This window comes from Halichoerus grypus, chromosome 13, assembly GCF_964656455.1.
Source record: "Halichoerus grypus chromosome 13, mHalGry1.hap1.1, whole genome shotgun sequence".
Taxonomy (NCBI): Eukaryota; Metazoa; Chordata; class Mammalia; order Carnivora; family Phocidae; genus Halichoerus; species Halichoerus grypus.
This window is the reverse complement of record NC_135724.1, coordinates 65,866,809-65,891,109: the sequence shown is the minus strand read 5'-3', so window position 1 is coordinate 65,891,109 and position 24,301 is coordinate 65,866,809. Positions and strand designations below refer to the sequence as shown.

The 24,301-nt window shown below is 42.1% G+C and overlaps 1 protein-coding gene and 1 long non-coding RNA gene across 18 annotated transcripts in view; one reads left to right on the top strand and one right to left on the bottom strand.

Moving 5' to 3' along the window:
- Positions 1-24,301, bottom strand: part of LDLRAD4 (low density lipoprotein receptor class A domain containing 4) — a 431,752-nt gene that overhangs the window by 184,009 nt on the left and 223,442 nt on the right. For 16 of the 17 annotated variants that reach the window (XM_036082623.2, XM_036082626.2, XM_078060656.1 and 13 more), the window contains one exon: positions 20,648-20,788. The exons of the other annotated variant lie outside the window; for it this stretch is intronic. Coding sequence is in view for 5 of the 16 variants with exons in the window: in XM_078060652.1 (XP_077916778.1) it covers positions 20,648-20,788 (141 nt within the window). In the remaining 11 variants the exon portion in view is untranslated. The remainder of the gene's footprint in view (positions 1-20,647; positions 20,789-24,301) is intronic. 17 annotated transcript variants of the gene reach the window in all.
- LOC144379900 (uncharacterized) overlaps positions 1-24,301 on the top strand; it is a 164,395-nt gene that overhangs the window by 64,366 nt on the left and 75,728 nt on the right. The window lies entirely within an intron of this gene.

The window sequence follows — 24,301 nt, the reverse complement described above, 5'->3', positions numbered from 1 at the left end:
AGTCCTTCATTAGTAAATGTCTGCTATCAATGCAATAAAAGCATTTTATTAAATGCTGATAAATTAATCCCTTTGTGTTAACAAATATACTTATTTTACCCCAAATTTATACACTCTAAAATAATACTTTACAAGCTGTGACTTGTTTGCTGCAGTACTTGTGTTTTTCTCCATACAGTGACAGTGTATTGTCACTGTGTATTTATTTTGTATATTATGATGTTTTGACATCCTAAAAAAAACTTTTTAGCTGGGAAGAGACTGCCCCTCCCAGGACTAGCCAATTCTTGGAACTAGCAAAGGGCTCAGCCAGGAGCATGCCTTTGATATGCAAACTAACAGATCCAGAGTCAGACCTCTATGGCCCACACGCCACAGGAAGCAATATTCCAGTGCCCTAATCAATCCCAGGGCCAGGTACCAGGTAAACCAGAGACCACCCCTATAGTCCAAAGCCTGCCAAAATTATTTGAACTAGCTAATCAAACCATTTACCCTGCCCTACCTTGTCTTTCCCACAGGAAACCCAGTAAAGACTGTGGCCCAAGCTCTCCCCTTATTTCCATCTTCTGCCTCCACCCTGTGGCCCTTAATGGCATGCACTGATTCCCTCTCTGGGACCAGTGATGTAATAAACTTCCTTCCAAGCCTTGTTCTCTTCTCCTCCTGTGGCCACACTAATCTGACCTTACATAGCCATTTCTTATAGCAGATAGAAAACCTACATCAAGTATATTAATATGCAAGAATTAGCTCCAAAGATTTTGTTAAGACAGAATTGCCAAGCAGAAAATTTACACCACAGAGGAGGCAAAGGACTGGAGAAAGGAAAAAACAAAACAAAAAAATGGACAGAGGCTGAGATGAAATTCTCATGATTCATTCCTTTGATCTCTTTCTTGCACCTGTAACATTCTGTGGGAATGAGTCCAAGATGCATCTCCTCTAATAGGTGGTATTTCCCATTGTAGGAAAGAGGACAATTTCATTCTGTTCTTACTGAGTGCAAGGATAATGATTGGGTATTTTATATAAGGTTACTAGAGTTGAGTCTTTAAGAAAGGAGGGAAAAACCATATTGGTCCCCTGTCATTGTGGTATCCAAGAAGAATTACTCAAAGTGGGACTTCTGTTCAAAATGATGGAGAGATGCGGAGTGCCTGGGTGGCTTAATCCGTTAAGCATCTGCCTTCGGCTCAGGTCATGATCTCAGGGTCCTGGGATCGGGCCCTGAGTCCAGTTCCCTCCTTAGCGAGGAGTCTGCTTCTCCCTCCCCCCACCCCCGCTCCACTTCTTGTGCTCTCTCTCTCTCTCTCTCAGATAATTAAATAAAATCTGGGGCGCCTGGGTGGCTCAGATGGTTAAGCGTCTGCCTTCGGCTCAGGTCATGATCTCAGAGTCCTGGGATCGCGTCCCGCATCGGGCTCCCTGCTCCTTGGGAGCCTGCTTCTCCCTCTGCCTCTCTCTCTCTCTCTCTCTGTCTCTCATGAATAAATAAATAAAATATTTAAAAAAATAAAATAAAATAAAATCTTATAAAATAAAATAAAATCTTATAAAATCTTATAAAATAAAAAATAAAATAAAATAAAATGATGGACAGCTGCATCCAGAAACAAGAGGTGGTTGCTGGAGTGAGGCTTGGTTCCTGAAAAAGCCACTTCAGGATTCTAAGAGATCTTTCAATTATGCAATTTAGAAGGTCAGAAGAGCATTTTTAAATAAACAAAAATGTAAACTACAGACATGTACCGCCTCCCTGCCAACACACATCACACAGACCCTTTTGTCATTCTGCACTTTGTGCTCATGTTTATTTCAGAGCACACCTCAAAGTCTTTATCAGCTTGTGTGGCAGGTGCCTACAGTGTCTGAAAAGATCCCCAAAAGAGAGAGGCCACATCTGCAGGAAGCAGACTACCAGTGTAGCTCTTCTTCTAGTGTGTGAAGGAGCCACCGTTATAGGGCTGTGTATCCTCTGGGAAGCTCTGTCTCCCCCTGAAATTCACTCTCACTCCCTGTGCCATAACATCTCTGCTGAAACCTTCACTTCCCATTTCATTTGAAACAGCCCTAAGTACAGACAGCAGATATCATTATCCAGTTTAAGAAAAAAAGAGAGAAAAGAAGAAAGTAAGAGAAGTGAAGGAGGGAATCAGATGGTGAGGGTGCAGGGAGGGGAAGGGAAAAGAGATGAGGGGGAAAAGGATGAGAGTATGTGTGTTTCAAAGTTTAGCTCCTATGTGAGAAGCAGAAAAAAAAAACTGTTAACAAAATATCCTTCTAAAATTATTATAATATTATTATAATAATGTGTTAAGAAAAACCTGAAGAAGGGGTGACTGTGGTTTTAATTAGAATCTATGACGAGTTTCCTACTACACAGCCAACCACTTGATATAGTCTCCTCAACTGTATGTTAGTGACCTTGACTGCAGGTGAGACATATTAGCTCTGAATTGTACTGTAGAGAGAGACAGTGCAGAAGGCTCTGCTCCTGGTATGTATATATAGGCTGACAGAGTGCCATCCACCAGACTATTGGGAGCCATTTCTCTCTCAAAGTCCCCTTTGGCAATTCCCCTACCGTTCTGTTCTTCAGGTGAAGGGATGCCCTCTCCCCTCTCTGATTATCATGAGGATAATCTTGGCATGTGTTTGGCTAGGCTGGCAGACTAGATTCTTATACGAGGGCAAACATTCCTTTGCAGATGGAACTGAGGGGAGGCACGGGACCGGCCAAATAAGGGGCTGAGACAGTGTGTAAGGATATGGGCATTTACCATGCCCTCCCTTTGCTATTGCCCTTTAACAGTAAGATGTATCTTACCACCTAAGCCCAACCATAAATTCCAAAAGAGCAGGGACTCTGGTTTTATTCATGTCACTATCCCATAGCAGGCTCCCCTCTTGATAAATTTTTACTGTTCAATTCACATTTTCAGGGGTGCCCTGTGCCAACACGCCTCCTTGACTGCTGTGGAGCTGAACACAGGCGAAGGGGACGTGAGCAGGCAAGCTCCTGGGCAGCTTACTGGGAGCTGTGTGGAAGGGAGAAAGGAGCAAACACACACTCTGCCCAGTTGCACGGGGGTTACATCTTTGAACCTGCCCTTTTGCTCCTGCCTTAAGCACATGCACAAAGTGACCAAGCCCAACTCCTCCATGAAGAGTGGGGACACATGGGATGGTGAGGAGGACACGCCCTCAGTGGGATGTCTGGGCTATGGAATAATACTGAGAAGCTCCTGGTATTTCTGTACCTTCTCAATCAGGAATAGGAATCACTGCAGGCTCCAGACTCTGCTCGCCACAGGCTGCCCAGGGTCATGTCAGCATCTGCCAGGGGCTCACATATGCACCCCAAACCACTGAAGGGCACCCACATCCCACATGAGATAATAAACCACAATCAACTAGTTGATGTACGATAACATTATGTTGACATTTAATTACATGTGTTCATTTCAATTTTCCAGTCTTCTTTTCCTATCTCAGAGGCAGTATGATTTTATTCAGGTTTCCATTACTTGTGTAGGTCCTCAAAAAGCTTAGAGACGCTGGGCTCCCTGCCTACGTGCCCACTGGGTAGATTGACTTGCCTGCTGTACCTGGGGAAACCCCAGTTCTGGTGCCAGGATGCGCTTCAGCATGCTTGGTCCTCTTCTGAGCCTCTCCTGGCCCTTCCTCGGCAGCGCCGACTCTTTAGTCCCTGGCTCATATGTATTTACAGGTATCCCAGCATCAGTCTACTTTATGTCCTTTGTGCCCTTTGTAGGTGAGGACCGCCAAGTCTTACATGATTTGGATTACCCAGTACAGTGGCTGGTGTGTATGAATCCACTCAATAAGTACTGATTGAATATCTTCTAGGTACTATGCCTTGTTCCTGCTTTGAAGGATGCACAGCTAAGTGTACATTTGAGTGGGACATTTGATGAATGGATGAATAGATAAATGATCATGACCTTTATCTCTGGACTCAGAGTTGTATGATCCAAGGCAACAGGAGACATCCAATATAGCAGTATCTGTCATAGAAATGCAGTGCTCCCCTGGTCCCCAGAGTCTTCTGGACGAGGCCTGCTGTGTGTATGTCCCAGACCTGGGTACCCTGGCACTCAGCACCCTGTCCACCTCATCTCTGCCAGTTGCCTGGACCTGCAGCTTAGGTAGACTCCCAAGGTGGGCCAGGCCTGTCCTCCTGCCACCCTCCCTGCAGAGAGAGTATCCTTCTATTTGGACAAATACTACCAGCCCTGTAGAGCAGATAGCATCTGGCTGTCTTGTCCACTCAGTCTGACTACGTTTTTCACCCAGTTGGCTTCTGCAAAGTGAGAGCAAACAAATAAAGGGTGGGGGGACCTGAGGGTGTGTCTTGGCATTAATAAGAGCAAGGGTTATGAAAAGAATGGAGTCATTTGTTAATATGAGCCAGGAAGCAAATACAGAACAGAACTGTAAGACAGGAATTCAAAATTCTATATATTTAAATTTTAATGTAATGTGCTTAAATCATCCCTTTAAATTCGGTATACCAGAATTCTTTATGCATTTATATAACACATTTAGAACCCCTTTCTAGAGCTCAGAAACTCTGTCTAGATAAACATCAACCACAAACAGCACAAAATCTAATTTATTTTTAATCAAACAACTACATCCTATCATTATCATTAACATTTCTCCTCCACATGGGCTCTGCTCTCTTGTTCTAACAGCCCTACTAAAGGGGGTCCTTCTATCATTTCTAGCCCCAGAAAGGCAGCATACTTTACAAAGGAGACAGGAGGTCCCTTTTGGAGAATAACACTGCAATAAACAAAAGCCACCACCAAACACTGGGATATGAGCAGCACACCCTCCTGTTCTGTCCCCGCACTCAGCAGCGGCACCGGAATGAACATCTGCAGTGTAAGAGTGGCACCCATTAGCTCCTACAGCTTGTTAGCATATTTTAATGCTGAGATCACAGCTTTCTATTTCTGTCAAGGTGCTACTAGGTGCCAGACTCTGGATTCACACATTGCATCATTATTGTCCCCAGTGAACAGATTACACAGCAATATTGGGGATGGAGGCTGAAATGTAATGAGAAGGGGTAACAGTGGGAAAAGCAGACAGAGCACCTGGCACTTTGTAATGAATGAATGGGCTGATCACACAGAGGAAGGTTCTAATTTGAGCGGGCACTGGTAGACATATTTTACCCTGATGAGCACCTCTCTCAAAAACGTGAAAATAATTGCATTATTTACAAAGAAACGCCTCTCCTGAATAAATGTTGTGTCTGATACTCCCTCATTCAAGTTAATAACAGAAGTAAAGTCACCAATTCAAGTGCTGTTTTGAGCCACAAGGGACTCTAGGATCAAAAACCATGTTACTTGCCAGAAGACCAAGAAACCCCAGGCCCAAGATGCTGATCTAAGGTCACTACAGAGAGTAGCAGAGCTGCTGCTTCTCTATTCTAACTCATTCCTGTGACACAAGTAAGCACAAATCCACTGTCATCCACGATAAAAACAAGTGTCAGTACTGGTCCTGCAAGAAAAATATCATTAAGGGTCCTGTCCCCTCCGAAAACGTTACACCCCAAGTTTCTATGTAGCACTAGCACAATTCACAGATTCCTGATTTCCACAATGCATGCACATGAAAATACACCAAACACATCAGCAGTAAAGCAAAACACAGTCCATCATCAATTGTTTTCAAAGGGAAAAAGAGCTGGATCCTGTATCTTTCTTCAAACATAATTCTTGGTGCACCTGAGTGACTCACTTGGTTAGGCATCTGACTTCGGCTCAGGTCATGATCTCAGCGTCCTGGAATGAAGCCCCACATCTGGCTCCCTGCTCAGCAGGGAGTAGGCTTGTCCTTCTCCCTCTGCCCCTCTTCCCACTCATGTTCTCTCCCTCTCTCTCTCTCTCAAATAAATAAAATCTTTAAAAAAAACAAATACAATTCTTGCTCTTATTCAAATGTTGTATTTGGGGGCACCTGGGTGGCTCAGTCGTTCAGCATCCGCCTTTGGCTCAGGTCATGATCCCAGAGTCCTGGGATCGAGCCCCGCATCGGGCTCCCTGCTCGGTGGGAAGCCTGCTTCTCCCTCTCCCACTCCCCCTGCTTGTGTTCCCTCTCTTGCTGTCTCTCTCTCTGTCAAATAATGGAACACTACATCAAAAACTAATGATGTAATGTATGGTGATTAACATAACATAATAAAAAAAAATAAAATTGGTTAATCAAAAAAAAAAAACCAAATGTTGTATTTGCAAACAATGAAATACATGACACACATCTCATTCACATGCATCCCAGAAGGTAGGGAAAATAGTGAGAAGCTGGTAAAGGGGAACAAACTTACAGCTATAAGATAAGATCTGAGAATGTAATGTAAAACAAAGTGACTATAGTTAAAAATACTGTACTGTATAAAAAAAAAATTGTGGAGAGAGAACTTAAATGTCCACACCAAACAAAGATAAATGTGAGGTGATAGATCCAGAGTTAACTAGTGTGTGTGTGGGGGGGGTCTTTTCACAGAGTTTACATAGATCCTATCACCATGATGTACACTTTAAATACTTTATAATTTTATTTGTGAGTTATACCTCAATAAAGCTGAAATTTAAAAAAAATTTTTAAAGAAAGTTGCAAAGTACAACCAAGATGTTGCCCGTTATGACTCCTCAGGCCCAAGCTGACTGACAGGAGGGCCCAGGCCCCCTTACTGTGAAGACCTGCGCTATGCGGTAATCTTTCTTCCTCCTATTCCTCTCAGGGTGCTGCTCTGCTTCAGCACCAAGTCTCCCAGGAGGAGGTTTCTCCCCTTCTCTATGCTGGATCCCGACTCCCTCAAAGACTTGTCCCTGGGTTTAAAGCTCCCAGGGCTATAAAGAGGAGCACTGAGCTAGGTGATCTCTTAGGACCTTCCTGTACATAATTGCTTTGCAGCATAGCCTCACTCTCTTACTCAAAAACCTCCAATGACTTCCTTCAGGATAGAGAAAAAAACTATTTGGCCTAATATCCCTGGCTTTCTAGAATCTGGCCCCAACCTGCCTTTTCTAGTAAATGCTCCTCAAAATCAGCCCTTACCTCCACGCAAGCTGGCTCATGACAATTCCTACATGATACATCCCTGCACACCCATTCCCCCCACCTGTGGTCCAGCCCCTCCTGCCTCTCAGGGAAATGAGAGTTCTCTAGAAACCCCCATGAGGAGGTCTACCCTGAGCACCCAAGCTCAAAGAGATTTTCCCTGCTGTGCCACCCACTAGCACTAGATGGAAACAGCTGGAAAACAGGGACCATATTCTGTAAACCCTACACCCGCCCTGTGCCTCTTATATATTCAACACTCATAAAAACACTCTCCACGAAATATGCCTCCAAAAAAGGACACGTTGCTTCTATTTAGCATATCATTTTCTGCAAGCAACTACACTAAATGTATCTAGAACACTCTCCAGCCTCCTGTCTAGACATCATCTTTCAATGACGAATTCTCTTTCAACTTCTAAAAATTAATTGGTCCTGGTATCTTGTTTTTTGGGAGAAGCTAACTACACTAGCCATCAGTTCCTATCATTTCCAGGTTAAAATGTCTCAACATGAGAACAAACATGGAACTACAAGAACATGAGGAGGGAGTCCCTGGCTTCCGGCCACTGGCTCCTGATGGCCTTGTGAGGGTTAACAGGATGCACTGACAGGTCTAAGGAAGTGAAGATCCTCTGTCTCCTAAGGTCAGGTTATTATTTAAAAACTAAGTGTCATGCCAAGCTCTCTTCCCATGGGACCGACAACACTCAACGTTTCTATCTTCTAAGCATACCTAACAGAAAGAAGAGTGTATCTCTGAGGAGTATATTTTCCTTGGTTGCCCTTCTGTGGAAAACCATGTCAAGTCATAGACACAGACTTAAATCACGTCACAGAGGTAAATAATTGTCCTTGCCTGGCTCAGCCACTCCCACCCCCATGACACAGAGAGCTGTCACCAGCCTTCAACCTGCAGCTTGCTTCAAACCCAGACTGGTTAGAGAGGCTTGCAAGTGTGAGCAAACCCCACTGCTGCACCTTATAGGAACAATACCTGGTCTTCCCCCACCATAATCTAAGGAGAAAAGGGTCAGAGGTTTAGCTCAAGTTCTTTGTTCTTCCCTTTTTTAGAATCAAATCAAATAACAGAAGCCCAGAGCGCCCGCTAAAAAGACACAGAAGTGGAGGCAACACGCCTAGGCACCCTTCCATAATAGGTGTGTGCCAACGTGAGGGCAGGTGCCTTTTCTCAAAGAGGGGGAACAATACCACATTCTCTTAGCCAAGGCACATACATGAGCCCACAAGTCACCCCACAAAATCTCTGGAGTCTTTAAAACAGGCAGATGCATGTTTTGTTTCTCTGACTGTAAGTGAACGGAACCAAGAGGTGTTGGGGTTCTGCCAAGTGTTGTGGTTCACCTTCCAGACACCCAAGGCTGTCAGTGTGAGCTGACATCACTCTCGGAACATTATGCCTTGTTGCCATCAATGGGACACTCTTTATAGGTTATCTAAAGGGTGGGCAAATTCATGCCGTAAGTGTGAGAGTCTGATGGTCACAGCAGGCAAAAGTTTTGGGGAAAGAAGATGCCTTTCTGAAAGACCACCATACTTTCTGGGCAATCTCGGCAGTATTTCCGAGAAGAGCCATTTTGGAACAAGGACAGACTTGCTCACTGCTTATGGCTACAGCTCTGGAACACAGGATTTCTTGCTTTCCTCTCCAGCAATTGTGTACTTTGAGAATATTTTTCTTCTTTGATTTTCCTTTTCTTTCTGGGAAGGAAGAAGCAAAAACTGTCTACTGTTCCCTCTGCTCTTAGAACATAACAAGAATGGATGAAGGAGCGAAAAAAATTATTATTGTTAAATTTATGTTGTTGGGTTTTTTTTTTTTCCAAATTAAAAGCCTATGCCCATGTCTTGGTTGAGACATGGCTAAAAGAGCTATGAGCCCAGATGGTTAATTCAGAGGCCTTACCCTCAGGGGGTGGGGGGTGTCAACTCCATCTCTGCAGCCCAAGACATGTCACAGGATGGTTGTATTTCAGCTGTATTTTTGCAATTACTCAAAGATGGCCCCTTCCAAGGTTTACTGCAGACCCTTTTGGGTAAGTTTTCTAAGGCAAACATGACTACTCACATCAAGTCCAACAATGAAGCCCTTTCCAGCTGAGTGGAGTCATGCTCTTCTTATTGGTGGTCCCCTCTACCTTCCCCATAATTTCATCCTGATAGCAACAGCCCCTTCCCCACCAACACAACATTTAGATTGTGAGTTTTCGTGAACAGAAACTCACTACTTATGTCATGTAAACTCCATTCCTGGCACTGAGGGAATGTGGAATAAAATGACCATCGGAAAGTAGCCATGTACTAGAGCACAACCAAGCAAGGCACTTGTGAGATTTTTATCTCATTTCCTACAGCCCCATTAGCACAGCTGCTTGTGATGAGGTCTAGCTTTGGAAAGTTCTCAGAGAGTCATCAGAAACGAAAGCAAGCCACGTGAGTTTCTAAAACCCTTCTTAATTAAGAGGCTAACCCCTAGAAAATGAACAGTCAGAATGGACAGTCTTGACTGGATCAGCACCCTGCTCATCAATACACACAATTAATGCAGGTCACCCAATGGTCTGTGTTCTTGTTTTAATGATACAAGAAGTCATCCTCCTTTTCTGCTCTCTGGCCTTCCAAGGACCATGTCTGAATTAAATCATTCTGCATTCTGTGGCAGAGTACAGTTTAAATCAATAGTGTTATCATACTACAACTCTCCTTTCACGCTCTCGCTAATGCCTAGTATTAGTCAAGTTTGCACTGAAATTGATCAGTAACAGAGGGCGGTTTCTCTTAACACCCTCTCCGCATCTAGCCCCCCCACCCCACCCCTTGGCCTCCCCCAGGAAGCAGGATCCACATTGATTTCTATCTGATTACAGGAGAGCTTGCCCTGACTTTCCCCGGTTACTTAAGCCGGCGTCTCATTGCGTGTCCTTAGAGACCAGGGCTTCGCTCAGGCAGAGAGCGTCTAGACAGTATTCATGACCCATCTGTCTGGCACGGCCCAGCGGATGGCAAACTCTATTAGAACTGAAACCATTTTTCCCTCCTCCTCCTCCCATCCCTCTCTCCCTTTGCGAAGCAGGAATCTGACACTGAAAATTACTATCATTGTTGCAATTCTCAAAATAGCACCGCCAGACTTTCATTAACATCCACGCTAGACTACTAAATATTTAAAGAAGTGGATAAATTTCATCTGAAGTGGGACAGCCCTGCACACATGAAAGCAGTAACAGAATCAAAATGTAAATCTAAGAGGTTGTTTTTATCCACGTAAATTTAGTGTCACAGCAGGAGGAAATGATGCCTCAGGTTTATTGAAACTTTCCCTCCCATTTGTTCTCTGCCTTTGTTTATCTGAAAAGGCAGAATTGCCTTTCAAGACCCTACAAGATTTTAATTGATCAGAAAACTGTCTTGGAGAAACAAAGGCAGCAAACCAAAGGGGAGGGTGGGGGAAGAGCCCCCCCACCCCCCAGGCAGTGAAGGAGGGTGAGCTCGCTGCTGGTGCTCCTCTGGCCTCCCCCACAGAACACATCCAGGTGGAATGTTGCCAGTGATAACCTGCAACCTGGTCCGGCTCAGCTGAACAGATGCCTATCCTTCTCCTCACCTTGTTTTAAATACCGTCTTGGATCATTTTCATACAAGTCAATGATTGTTTTGTCATGGATTCTTTTTCTTTTTTTAAGTTGAAAAAGGGGTGGGGAGCCCTGTCAAAAAATATACACTGCTCTGTAGAACAGCCTGATTCACTGAAAGCGGCCTCTACTACTGGCCTTGATCAAAGTAAACCGGAATTCAGCAAGCGGAACCTTCAGAGCACAAGCCACCCGGACCCCACCGTGCTCTAGGACAACACAAGACACTGGAAGACCCTTGGTCCTCCCTCCCTGCAGTCAGCAGTATCAGGAGTCTAATCCGCTGAGTTGCTTAAGGGCCCAGGAAACTGGCATGGGCCTCCGTCCACTGGGACAGCTGAAAGGGTCTGAAGGGGCTGCGGTGTGCACACAAGATCTGGAGGGAAATTAGGGGTCTAGGGCCACAAGCCCACATCTGGCCAAGGAGGGCTCTTGGGGCTCACAGCGGGTGAAAAGGGGAGAGTAATGGCAGAAAGAGTCGCTCTGCTCACTGGGTCCCACCAAACTTGAGCCTCACAATCTGTCATGTTCACAAGGCAGCTGTCGTCACACTTAGCGTCCTGATGGGGAAAGTCAAACAGGGAGGGAAACGGATTTCCCCCAAGTCATGTAAATAGTACACAGCCTGGGCAGAACTGAAGGAGGTTTTAATTAATTAATTAGTAGAGGAAACCCAATGATCCCTCACACACTAGGACTACTGGGTTAAGTTTTTGTAATCTATTTGAAAATCCAGGACGAAACAAAGATTATCATCTACATATCAATCAGAAATTGTTATATAAATCATTACCCTTGGAACACTCACTTCTATGGGCCTGCATAATAATAGTCTGTTTGATCTCCAGCCCCAAATGCTACAGATCTTTAAAAACTGATGAGTAAATCCTTACCTTGTTCAAAAAATATCATGGAAAAAAAAAAAAAAAACCAGAAACAAAAACAAAACCCCAGCCTAACCACAGATTCCTAGCTGCAGCATATTCTAGCTGTGTGAGTCTGAATAAATTATCCAACCTCTCTGAGCACTATTTCCTACGAAAACTTTCTAGGATGGTTTTGAGAGATAAATGAGATGATGCATGTAAACACTTGGCACTCAGTAACATCAGCTCTCTGCCTAACTTCCCACCCCTGAAGCTGCAGGCCTTCAGATAAACTCTTTGTACCCCCTCCCCCACTGGTCATCAGAGAAAGGGAGCAGTGTTTTAATACTTTATCTTTGAATAAGGGGTGATGAAACACATGGGAACCAGAAGCAGGTAAAAAACCAGGGTCAGTGAGCTCCTGGTGTGCATTCCCCTTCTTTAACATTTGAGATGATGAACAGATTAAGAGTGGGAGGTATCTGACAGGTGTCCCAGCGCAGCCTCCTCGCAAGCAGTATTTCTGCTGAGCCTTTGCTGAGAAATACAAGCAATTTTCTATGAAAGACATGACCGAGGCAACTGGCAACAGTTTAATGTGAACTATATATTGGAAAATAGTATTGTGTCACCATTACATTTTGTGGGTTTGGGTAACTATGTTATGATTATGAGAGTCTTTCTTTTTCTTAGGATCCTAATACACATTGAAGTATTCTGAGGTAAAGAGACCAACTTACTATAAACTGGTTCAGAAAAAATGAAAATGTTAATATAGAGAGACAGAATGATAAAAAGGATAAATCTTATAACTTTATTCTCTTTGAAAATTATTTCAAAATGAATTTTAAAGGACAGCAAACAGAGAAACAGGGCTGTAAATGTAATAATACTTACTGAGCATTTACTATGTACCAGGCACTGTTATAATTGCTTTACCTAAACTATTTTATTAAACCCTCAGAACAGCCCTTTGAAGGAAATACCAATATTATCATCATCATTCTATGTATGAGAAAATCAAGATAGGAAGGTTAAGCAACTTGCTAAAAATCAAGATAGAGGCTAAGCAACTTGCTGAAAGCTACAGTCAGTAAGTAAGTGGTGACTGCAGCATTGGAACTTGGGACCTGATATTATACTTTATATTTTAAACAAATTGTAGGGCTAGTCTGGGATCCTAATCACAGTTTAAAACATTGAGTCTACAGGAAAATATGTTCTCCAGGAGTAATAAGAAACCCAGGATGCTAGGGATACACTGGCATAAAATCGGGACCTGCCCTGGTAGGACTAATCAGGTAAATGAAGCTACACACCATGCCTACACAGACACACTCACATACTTACACACATGCATGGATGCACGGACCACACACACTCACACACTCTGGCACATGCACTCACACTTCTTTAGGGCCTGGAAGGAAGTATTGCACATTTCTTCTGGGCTTGGCATGAACCAGCCCTTCATATAAAGCATGTGGATATTCAGAAGCCAAAGATTGATCTTCCCAGGGTTGCTGTATTGGGAAACCTTGACCTCAAAAAGCAGTAAAAGTCTATCATACTGTTGGTCACAGAATAAGCTAAAGTAGGCTTCCTTCTGGTTAGTTTGGGTGGTTATGGTAACCCAATATATATTGTAATGACAGACCATTTGGGGGAATAGACCTTATTGTCATCTCTTTCTGTGTCCTATCACGCAGGCTGCCAAGATTGTATAGATATTTTCAACTCTTCAGTTCCATCAGCAAGGTACTTGGCCATGCAAACAGAAATTTTTTTGCATCCTCTCGTCAGACCTGAGTTTTCTAAAATAATCACATTCATCCATTCACTCAGCATATACATACAGAGCCATGAAGCACATGCTATATATTCCATGTATTATATACTAGATATGCGCCACACTACCATATGTTATATATGCCACAGACCGTATGCTGTATATGCCATGCACTACTGTGGGCACCAGGGCTACCGCAGAAAACCTTACAGTCCCTGCTCACTGCAGGTCCTGCTTACAGCACGCTGAGAAGTAGCAGAGGAAGGATAAATGGTTTTCAATTTAATACAATATATACTTCTCAAGTATACACGTATACTCTCAAGTATATATATGTACTGTCCATGCTATGTTAGCAGTATCAGTATTCCAAAGACATAAGCAGAGCCCCTGCCTTCAAAGAGCTTAATATCTAGTGGGAACCGTACTCGTATACACGTAATGGTCAAGCAGAACAGACAGCACCTTAGGAAGGACACCAAGTGCTGAAGGGTTCTAAGCAGGAGAAACTGTTTCTGGCTTTAGGGAGGGGATCAGAGGAAGGGTGACCAACTTGATATAAATGGCAGATGGCCAAAACACTAAAAAAGGCACCAAATGAGAAACTGGTCTGGGGTGGAGGGAAAAATCATTGCTTCAGGTTTAGATGCTCAGGATTTAGGAGAGCAGAGTGCAGCCCTGGGGTCTGCAAACTGGCTACAGCAGAAGTTGGTGGGCTCAGAGGCACAGGGCTGTAGGAAGCTCAGAGTGCAAGGGAGATAGAGGAAGAGTCAACTGGGTGAGGTGAAGGAGCAGGCATGAGGGAATGAGCTCATGAGGCTCCTGGGCACTGGGGAATTGGACAGACGCTCCACTCCTGGAGTTTCACTTGTTTAAACAGGCCACTTGGGATCTAGAATCCTGGATAAGACCTGGGAGTTGGGTCACCAAGTGCAGCAGAGGGGGTTTCCCAAAAGGTTCCATATATACATCAAATGTGCTTTAGGAGCACCTGGGTGGCTCAGTCAGCTAAGCGTCTGCCTTTGCTCAGGTCATGATCCTGGAGTCCCAGGATCGAGCCCCACATGGGGCTCCCTGCTCAGTGGGGAGTCTGCTTCTCCCTCTTCCTCTGCTCCTCTCCCTGCAGGGAGTCTGCTTCTCCCTCTGCTCCTCCCCCTGCTTGTGCTCTCTCTCTCTCAAATAAATAAATAAAATCTTTTTAAAAATGTGCTTTGATTCATCAGTTCATAATCATTGGTTACCTGTGGAGGGTGATAGGGAACTTTCTCATTATTAAGAAAATTGATCCTATATGATATGTACTTCGTGGTAATCACATAGTTGATGGGGAATTTCGCTTTATAGAAGCATCCCCACTAATAAATGGAGAAAAAAGGATAGAATTATGTTACAACTATTTTGCAACCCCTCATGACTAATAATAATCACACAACGGAGAGATAATCAGACCGGGGGCCTCTGGATGGAAGACAATGGCACCAATAAAGCTACTTCACACACACAACATTCAAACCTAAATCTCCCCAAACTCTAGATGTAACTACCAACTGACAGGAATTAGAGGGCACAGAGGAGCACATATAGTGACTTGATGAGAAAGCAGTCAGCAAAAGCCTGAGTATGGAAACCCTACAGAAGAAACAACCCAGACCCTTCTGCCAAAAATTACAAGAAGTTAGGGGGTATACTCTAGAGTAAAAAATTCTTAAGGGGCGTATCAATCCTTCTTGCAGAAATATTTGGAGCCTCTTTGGATCCTGGTTCAAACAAACTGTAAACAGAACAAAACAACATACACATTTATAAGACAATTGAAGAAATATGAACTCTGACAGGATATTTGAGGACAGTAGTGACTGTTAATGTTTAACTGAAATAGTTACAGTACAAAAAAAGAGGCCTGGTCTTTGGGAAACCTGGTTGTGGATAAGTTTTCCTCATGGTTATGAGCCTGGTCCCAAATATAAAATACCTGGTGTTAACTAAACTTTCACAATATATGTACGGCAGGTCCTTATGCTATATACCTTAAACCTACACAGTGCTGTATGTCAATTCCATCTTAATAAAACTGAATGGATGAACAAACGAACGAACAAACATACTTGGAAGGTGGGGAGTTGACAGTCAAAGGTGAAGTACAGGGTAGTAGAGCTCAGGTGACTGGAGCCCAGGTGCCAGTCCCTTTGCAGGTGGAAAAAAGAGGACTGTGAGAAGAGCTGGTTTGGGAAGAAAGACACTCAACTCAGATTTTACTATGTTGAATTTTATTTTATTTGGTTGTTACTACCCTAAAGAGCCTTGGGCCAAAAAAAAATTTCCTTCTTAAAAAGTCCTGAAGTTAAAATCCTGGCTTAATTGGGTCCACTTTATTAATCTTTAGTTCACTGGATTTTGAGGTTCAGTTTTATGAGACCACCTATAGAGAAAGAAGCAACCTCCCCCTCCAGTTGAGATGCGAGCTCCTCCACTCCCCGCTTTCCCTGAATCAGATCCCCTCAGTTAATTGGAAATTCCACTGAAGCTGAAAGTGAAAGTTGTTCTGATTAACTGCTGGCTTCGTTTCAACTTTGAGCTTACTCAAGGTCTAGTGGCATGAATTCCTTAGCTGTGATTGCTTAAGGAAGGTTTGTTCTTGCCAGTATTTCCAAAGTACATGGCTCTTTCCAAGGCTACTCAATTATTGCTTCTGGGAAGTTAAAAGAACTCTGCTCTCCCCAACCAAGAAGTGGCACAGGGACTTTGAAAATGTAGTGTAACAGGAAATACTCAGCCTGTAGGAATGATGAGGCAGAGTTCACTGCAAGTCTGGGAGCGGCAATGCCAGCACCACCCAGGGTGACAGGTGAGCTGTGCAGGTCTCCCCTACACATTTACAGCAGACCCACAGGCAATCCATCTCTTGTTAGAGACGGGCAAAAAGTGTAGCATGACTTACTGGCTTTTCTCTATGGGCCCAACCCACCTTTCCAACCCTATCTCAGGCTACCCCCTCTTTCTCCCCATGATCATGCTATTCTTGGCCCTGACACTGTCTCTCTCCATGCCTCCCTGCACACCTCCTCCAGAAAGCCACCATGACTACTAGTCCAACCAAAATAATTCTCTCTAAACTACTGAACCACAAAATACTAGAACTGCTTAGCTCTCACTACCCTGTGTTCATATTTATCTTCCAGTTCCCCAACTTGACTAGCACCTCGGTAACAGGATCCATGTTTTTCTTCATCCCACACAGTTCCTGGTACAATGATCAAAGAACGCACTTAATAATTTTATTCGTAAATATAATAATTTGTATAAAAATATTTTATTTTTCTATACAATAAGTCATTTTATTTGTATAATTTGTCTCTTTAGTAGCTCAGGAGTACAATATTTTGATGGATCAGCCAAGAGTAAAGACATGAGAAACACTGGCAATTTAGGCTGATAGCATTTTTCCTCTTCTGTAAAAAAAGTGCATCTAGCAAAATTCTTTCCATGTGAGACAACCAACACCAGCCTAGTCTTCCACATCTATGCAAACCCTTTGAGGCTCACAGGAAAATAAACCAGCCTCAGTCAATGGATGCCCTAACCATAGTTAGTAGAAGTAGATAAGCAGGTAAAACCACTCAGTTTAGGTTCCAAAAACATTTTTTGAAGGGAAAAGCTACTTATAACTACTGTAAGTGCCTCAATTATCATTAGCATTCCTGACTTCACAAATGACAGTAACATTTTCTTTCTAACTTTAATCCACGCTAAATTTTAGTAAATATCAAATGAGAGACAGAGATGATCAAAACATCTGAGCCATGGTGCATGCTCACAGCCAATAACATAGGCAGAAAACTGATTCTAGCTCATCTGGAAATCCGGAAGATTCCAGTTTGCTTTACCATAAGCACAATCAAATAGCAGAACACTGAATGTTCCCTACAGGTGGGAACAAAGCACATCAAATAAATGAATCCTGTTCTTAAACGGGAACAAGGAGAAAGCACTATGTGTTTTTCTGGAGTGTGACATTTTATAGACAAGAATCCCTGTAGAACTTGAAGTTCTCAAGGCAGAGAGGAAGGAGCGCCTCATCATCAGAGTTAGTATTCTGTGAAGGGCATACTGTCCATCGGCTGGAGGAAATGCATTGGTAGGTCTATTAAAACCCAATTTCACCCCGCCCCAAAATCGGAGGGGGAGACGAACCATGAGAGACGATGGACGCTGAAAAACAAACTGAGGGTTCTAGAGGGGAGAGGGGTGGGAGGATGGGTTAGCCTGGTGATGGGTATTAAAGAGGGCACGTTCTGCATGGAGCACTGAGTGTTATACGCAAACAATGAATCATGGAACACTACATCAAAAACTAATGATGTAATGTATGGTGATTAACATATAAATAAATAAATAAATAAATAAATAAATCCCAATTTCAAATGGAGAGCCTCTAAGCCTCATTATGCAGCTATTAACAGGAAGTAACATATCCTCTGTTAATTCTATATTCTTGCCCAGTAGGGTATGGGGAAGAAAATATATTCATTCAATATTAGATCATCTTCTGTCATCAACAAAGAGCAGGGAAGCTACAACCTTTCCCAAAGACTCCTGACAACAAAGAACACACCAGTGACAACAAACTCAGAGCAAGTGTCCCAATGTGACAAGGGAACCCTGCTTCCCTCTGGTGCCTGTGAAGAACTGGGGGAAAGGAGTGCAGAGGGGGCTGCTGGCCAGATCAGAGCAAGCTGCCTTCAGCTGAGCAGGGAACAAGTAGATAGGAAACATCTAGAATCTGTAAAGATGAATTCACCTTTGGACACCTGAAAGATCCTGTTACATATGAAGAGTGACCCTGGCATTAGAGACAGAGGATACAAGCCATGGGGGTCCACCTCCCCAAGAAATGGCCACACAATGAGTAGGGATGATGATAGTAACGATGCAATTATGTAGACTATGCTTTTCATGTATATTATTTCACTTAAATTCTCATAGCAACCTTATATGGCAGAGAACTGTTCCCATTTCACAAATAGGAAAACTAAGTCTTAAAGGGGTTTAGTCACTTCCTTAAGCTGGAACTTGAACCCAAGTCTACTTGAAGCCACAGCCATGGTCCTAACCTTTGTTCTTATGTCTCCTGGCTTTTGTCTTAATCTCCCATTTTAGCTATAAGGACACAACAAGTTTTAGTTAACATCTGAACAGCGGGAACCAACAGTTGGCCAACAGGATCTTAAGGCTCCTATTAGGATAAACTTTTGTAGTTGCCTGGGCAATGTTGAAACATTTATAGATGTAACTCCTTCACCTAGTTTTAAGCAAAATTAAAGCATTCATATTGTTAAAAATGAATGAAAAAGATATCTGGAAATAGGCTTTAAAAACCAGAAAGCACTACTCATGAGAAAGGGAGAAAGGTGGGAGGAAGGGAAGGGAATGGAAGGGAAGAGGTTTCAATACAATAAGAGGACTGCAGTTGAACTATCCTAAAGTGAAGGAGAAGCACCTTCAAGATATAGAGAAACAGTCTGCGAAGTGCTGCAGGTTAGAGGGCCAAAGGTTTGGTCTGCCTGCTTTTCACACAGAACTCTCCAATCCAGTGAAAGTACCACACAATTGTAATATTCTCTGCAGTTTATCACATAATAGGTTTGCTGTTACTCAAGTCTAGAGAAACAAAATATTGCCTTTACATTGTTCTTTTCCTTCTAAGACCCACTGGCTTGAGTCTAGTTGGCCTACATCAAGTGCTTAGTACTAGCAAGATTCTAAGTGCTTTATGACCATCCCACTTAATCCTTACAATACCTATTCTCATGCTCCATTTTGCAGATGAGGTCATAGAGCTGCCCCATTATTAGGTGAGTGCTGTGGCCAGGATCCCAACCCAACAGGCAGACGCAGAGTAGGACAATTCACCGTGGGGATCCCTTCCCTGTGTCCAGGCAAACAGCATTATGCAAATTACAGTATTGACGACCTTAAGGCTACTCAATTATTGATTCTGGGAAGTCAAGGGAATTCTACTCTCCCCAACCAAGATGTGGCTTTGAAAAAATCACCACAGGAAACACAGGACCAAACACCAAGAAAGTACACTCCTAACCTTAAATTTTCTTCTCAAAGTATAGAGAGGGGACTCTAAGGACACGCAATATAAGAAAATGCAAACTGAAAACAGAAAAACTTGACAAGAACTATTGCACTATTAGACTCGAATTTAGCAAGCAAATAACAGGCTTAAAACTCACTAGGCATGGTCATTTTGAGTTTGCCTTCAATATAAAAATAAAGCAAGAATAGAGAAAACCATTTCTTTAAAAAAAATCTCCTCCCATTTCACATTATAGTATGAGTATTTATGCAGTCTGATAGCCATAACAAAAATTTTAAATCTTTAAATAAAAAACAAATATAACTTTTCAAAATAATGTCAGTAAAACTGGGGAAAGAAGCTGAATTCCATCAAATGATTTCAGTAGGACCCCATGAAGAGGAGCAAACATTCTTCCTGGACGTGTTATTGTAAAGACATTCTCATCCTAACCCACTTCACTAAGCTCAAGAAAACAAGTTTCCTAAGAGAAGTTCAGCAGTGTTTCAAAGCTGACTTCTTACTCCTTCCTCTTCATAAAAACCATGAGATCAAAACATCGATGAACTTCAAACTCTGATTTCACCTTTTCAAGTTCAAGAAATGCTCAAAGCCTCGGCCTTGGGATTCACACATGTAAACACCTTACTTAACTTGTTTTCCAAGTAGTACCAAACAGAAAAACACATAATCAGAACCTTTTTTCAAGTCCCATATAAATTTTTCTATTTTCTTATTTTAATTACATGATCAATTATGAGCTCTCCACATATCTTTCTTTGCTTATCTAAAACTATTTTTAAATTATTTTAAATTACCATAAAAACTTTCTACAAAACTAACATGAATACTAAACCAATACATTATTTCTTATAATCCACTTAGTGTTTCTAAGATAAGTAGCCAAAGCCTATTCCAACACACAGCACCACTGGCCATCTCTGAAAGTAGAATGAATTTTCCACTTTTAGACACACCATCTTTCTATACTAAAAGAAAAAAAACAAACATTCCCTTTGTGAAAATACAAAATCTCTCTTCTCAACCAAAAATCAACATCCTTTCCATTTCCCTATGACCCCACTTCCTAACCATTTCAAAAACAAAATCCAACTTAATGATACCAAGGTAAGTAGGAGGGACTTACAGTTGAAGATGCCAGGAGGTGGATGTTCAGTCACCAGGAGACAATTTTCTTCATCACTATTGTCCCCACAGTCGTTCTGTTGGTTACAGACCAGTGAACCAAGATACAAGCATTTACCGCTGGTGCAGGTGAATTTGCACTCTGAAAAAGTATAATATAGAGCATAAAGTAGTCAATGCAAGCTTGATGCTCTTCAATTTTTTTTTCCTTCCCCATTTGTGTGCCACTGATAGTTTGGGAAATCAGTCTATCTGTAGATACCAAAAAACTGAACTGAGAGAGGGCTATCTTAGTAAGGACCTTCATTCTATGAAATACACAAGACAGTGTCCCCCCTAGGGGAACTCCGGGGCCTGCTGTACTTTATTCACCCCAGGTCTCTAACCCAAAAATGAGTAACACAGGTGCTCTCTTTCCATGACCTGCCCAGCAAAAGTCATAGATATGGGGTTCTTATTTTGCATGAAAACAACTGTGGCAGTTTTCCAAGCCTCCAAGAATGTGGGGAGCCTTAGAAGCAGCAGCTGGGAGTCCAGCAGAACTTGAGAGCTTAAGCTTAACAAAAGGAGGCTCATATATTTTATTTCCAATTTGTCACTGGATGTTGTGAAGCTCTGGGCAAAATAGTTAACCTCTCTGGTATTCATTCATCTCATGCCTAAGAAAAACCAATTTTAATAGCAGGCAGGGGTAGCACTGACTTTATAATGTAAAACATAGGAAAATAATATGTGCTCTCTGCTACCTGAGAAGCATCCATGCCAAGGGCCATGTGAGTAACTTAAAGAATATGATGAAGCCCAGCCCAAATCTCTGTAGGGACACTGAACATGGAATCCCTGAAATCTCTGCAAATCAATATATGAAAATGGAATTTACTTTTGTAAGACGTTGAAATAAATTTGCAAACTTAAACATTACTATCAACGTAAGCATTTAAGGGTAAAGGAAATTACACAATTATATACACATGGGCACATAAACATCTATGTCTATCTTACATGGAATATCACTCTGCATTCTGACTGTGAGCTTTCTCCTAGGTGCACCCACAAAAGCTGGCAGAACTCACAGGGGATGTACAAATCCGTGGGTAGAAAACCAAATCTCAAGAAAAGCATTCCAGACCCCTGCTGATGCTGCCTATCACAGCCTCCTCATTTCTCCTCTATTTTGTCTGTCTAGAATATGGGTGGCAGGCCTGGATCAAATCCAAGGTCCTTTCAACTCTAAAATTCCATTATTCAAATAAAAGATTGGGCATCAGCACACCAAGGCCCCCTCCAGCTATCCTAACAACAAACGGGGTTGCAAAGAGAATAACCCTTTTACCTGTTGCAAAGAGACAAAGAACTTAAACCCTCAAAGTATTTCTGTGACCCAGTATGAAAGGGATATTACAGTTCTCCATTTGTTCACATTTTCCTAAAAGAGTCTAGAAGATACCAGCCCACCCCCTGACCTAGTTTAGAATAGCATGTGAACATAGCCCAAATGCACATCTACAAGTTCATCACTGGCCACAGTGTCCAGGTTAAAAAGTTTGTGTGCTAAATGTGATCCAGGCCATGTGGTAGGAACACTGCTGATGCCAAATGCTCTTCCCATAAGGTAGAAATATTAAAATCCAGCTGTTTGAAATCACATTTATGAAGTGACTTTTTTTTAACTTAATGGAAAAAAGGGATGTCAAGAAAAGAATTTATCTTTCTTTCCAAAAGAAATATTGGATTTCAGATTAATACCAAACATGAAAAGGACATTAGCCAAAAATAGCCTGATGCTGCTGAAATGATAATTGGAATAAAGGGAGTACTAACCTAAATTGAATTAAACTCCAACTAAGAGATTAGCCATTGCTGTGATTCGAAAGGATCTCAGGTTAGACTACCACATTCCAGTTTGTGTGGAACTTTAAACCAGCAAGAACACGAAACCACCCCCACACTTGACTCATTTCAACTTGTTCAAGGGAGACCCAGTCCAGAGAACAAAATGTTTTCAAGGAAATGAATTATGTGATTCATTCATTTATATAATCAATATTTTAGCCCCTTCTCTGTTATGTGCCGGGTATTAAGACATGGAAACACAGAGATGAAAGAGCATCCTTCTTCAAAGGGCTTACAACATGAATTTTTTTTTAATAATGTGAGAAGTGACCAATATATTTTCTCTTTCCAAGGACATATTTTCCTTCTTTATATCCTTCACATCTAGAGTGCTGCCTAGCAAGTTTGGCACTCAGTGAATCACATATTTGTTGAATAAATGAATGATCTAATCTAAGCCTCATAAGAACTCTGTGAAATAATTAGGGTAGGTATTACTCCCATTTCATAGATGAGGAAATTAAGACTCAGAGATTAAGTGACTTGCCCATAATTAAACTCCTAATAAATGGCAAAATCCAGATGTGTGTCCAAATCTACCAGCTCTGGCCTCAGGCTCTCTCCAGAGCTGCCTCTCATTTTCCAAGTCTGCTTTCATGAATGTGTAAGGTTCATTTGTAATGAGGATGCCCACATATGTAACAAGGTTCTCAAAACAGTTTATTTTTTTAAGTAGGCTTAACATTACTCAGGATGCATTAACAAGGCTTTTGCTACTGATTTGCTTAGAAAACTCCTACTTCTTAGATAATTGCAAACATCAATATCAACCCATAGAATTTCAAATTCAGAAAATCTAAATCTTCTCAATGGTAAGTCATTAGCTAAATATCAAACTAAAGGTCTTTCCAATACATGGCCACTTGAATCAAAACAACTAGATTGAAGTTTTGAATCCATTGACTTCTGGATGTGATATAGAAAATACTATAAAATTGCTATAATGCTATTAAGTGTTAAATATTAATGCTAAAGCTGGAATGAAACTGCGGAGTAAAACATCTGTCTAAAGTAACATAACTGGTACCAGACAGAGGCAGGCTTTCTTTTTTTTTTTAATTTAAATTCAACTTAGTTAACATATAGTGTATTATTAGTTTCAGAGATAGAATTTAGTGATTCATCAGTTGCATATAACACCCAGTGCTCATTCCATCAAGTGAGAGGCAAGCTTTCAACTGGATCCTGACTTACAAGGCCATCTCCACCATACTTTGCTATCCAAAAGCCCAGTATGTTCAGACATTAGTGAGTAGTCCTGTAATAACCAAGTTACTGTGATATTTGAAACAAACTAAGAACCCTAGATGGAGGCTCTAACCTTAGCTGTGTACTGGAATCACCTGGGCATCTTTCAACATTTCTGATGCCTGAGGCCCAGCCTAGCAACTGCTCTCAATGGTCCAAGGTGCAACCTGGGCAGTGGCTGTACTAGAGATCCTTAGAATGACTCTGATGGGCAGCGAGGATGGAAAACCACTGCCTAGTGAGAATCAGATAACTTACTTATATTAAGCCCTTTTTAGCCAGAAGTATTTTATTGGAATGTTTAGTGGGTATTTGCTAACTTACTAAAAACTTTTCTTAAAATAGGCAGATATTTTGATGATTCCTGGACATTAAGACCCAGCTGTTAACAACTCTGTACCGCCAATACGGTATTTCAGAAGCTTTGGGACCACAGGTGTGACCCCCAAACTACATGTTGACCCACTAAAGGCAGAAAACATCCTCAGTGAAATAAAACTCAAAAAGTGAGAGA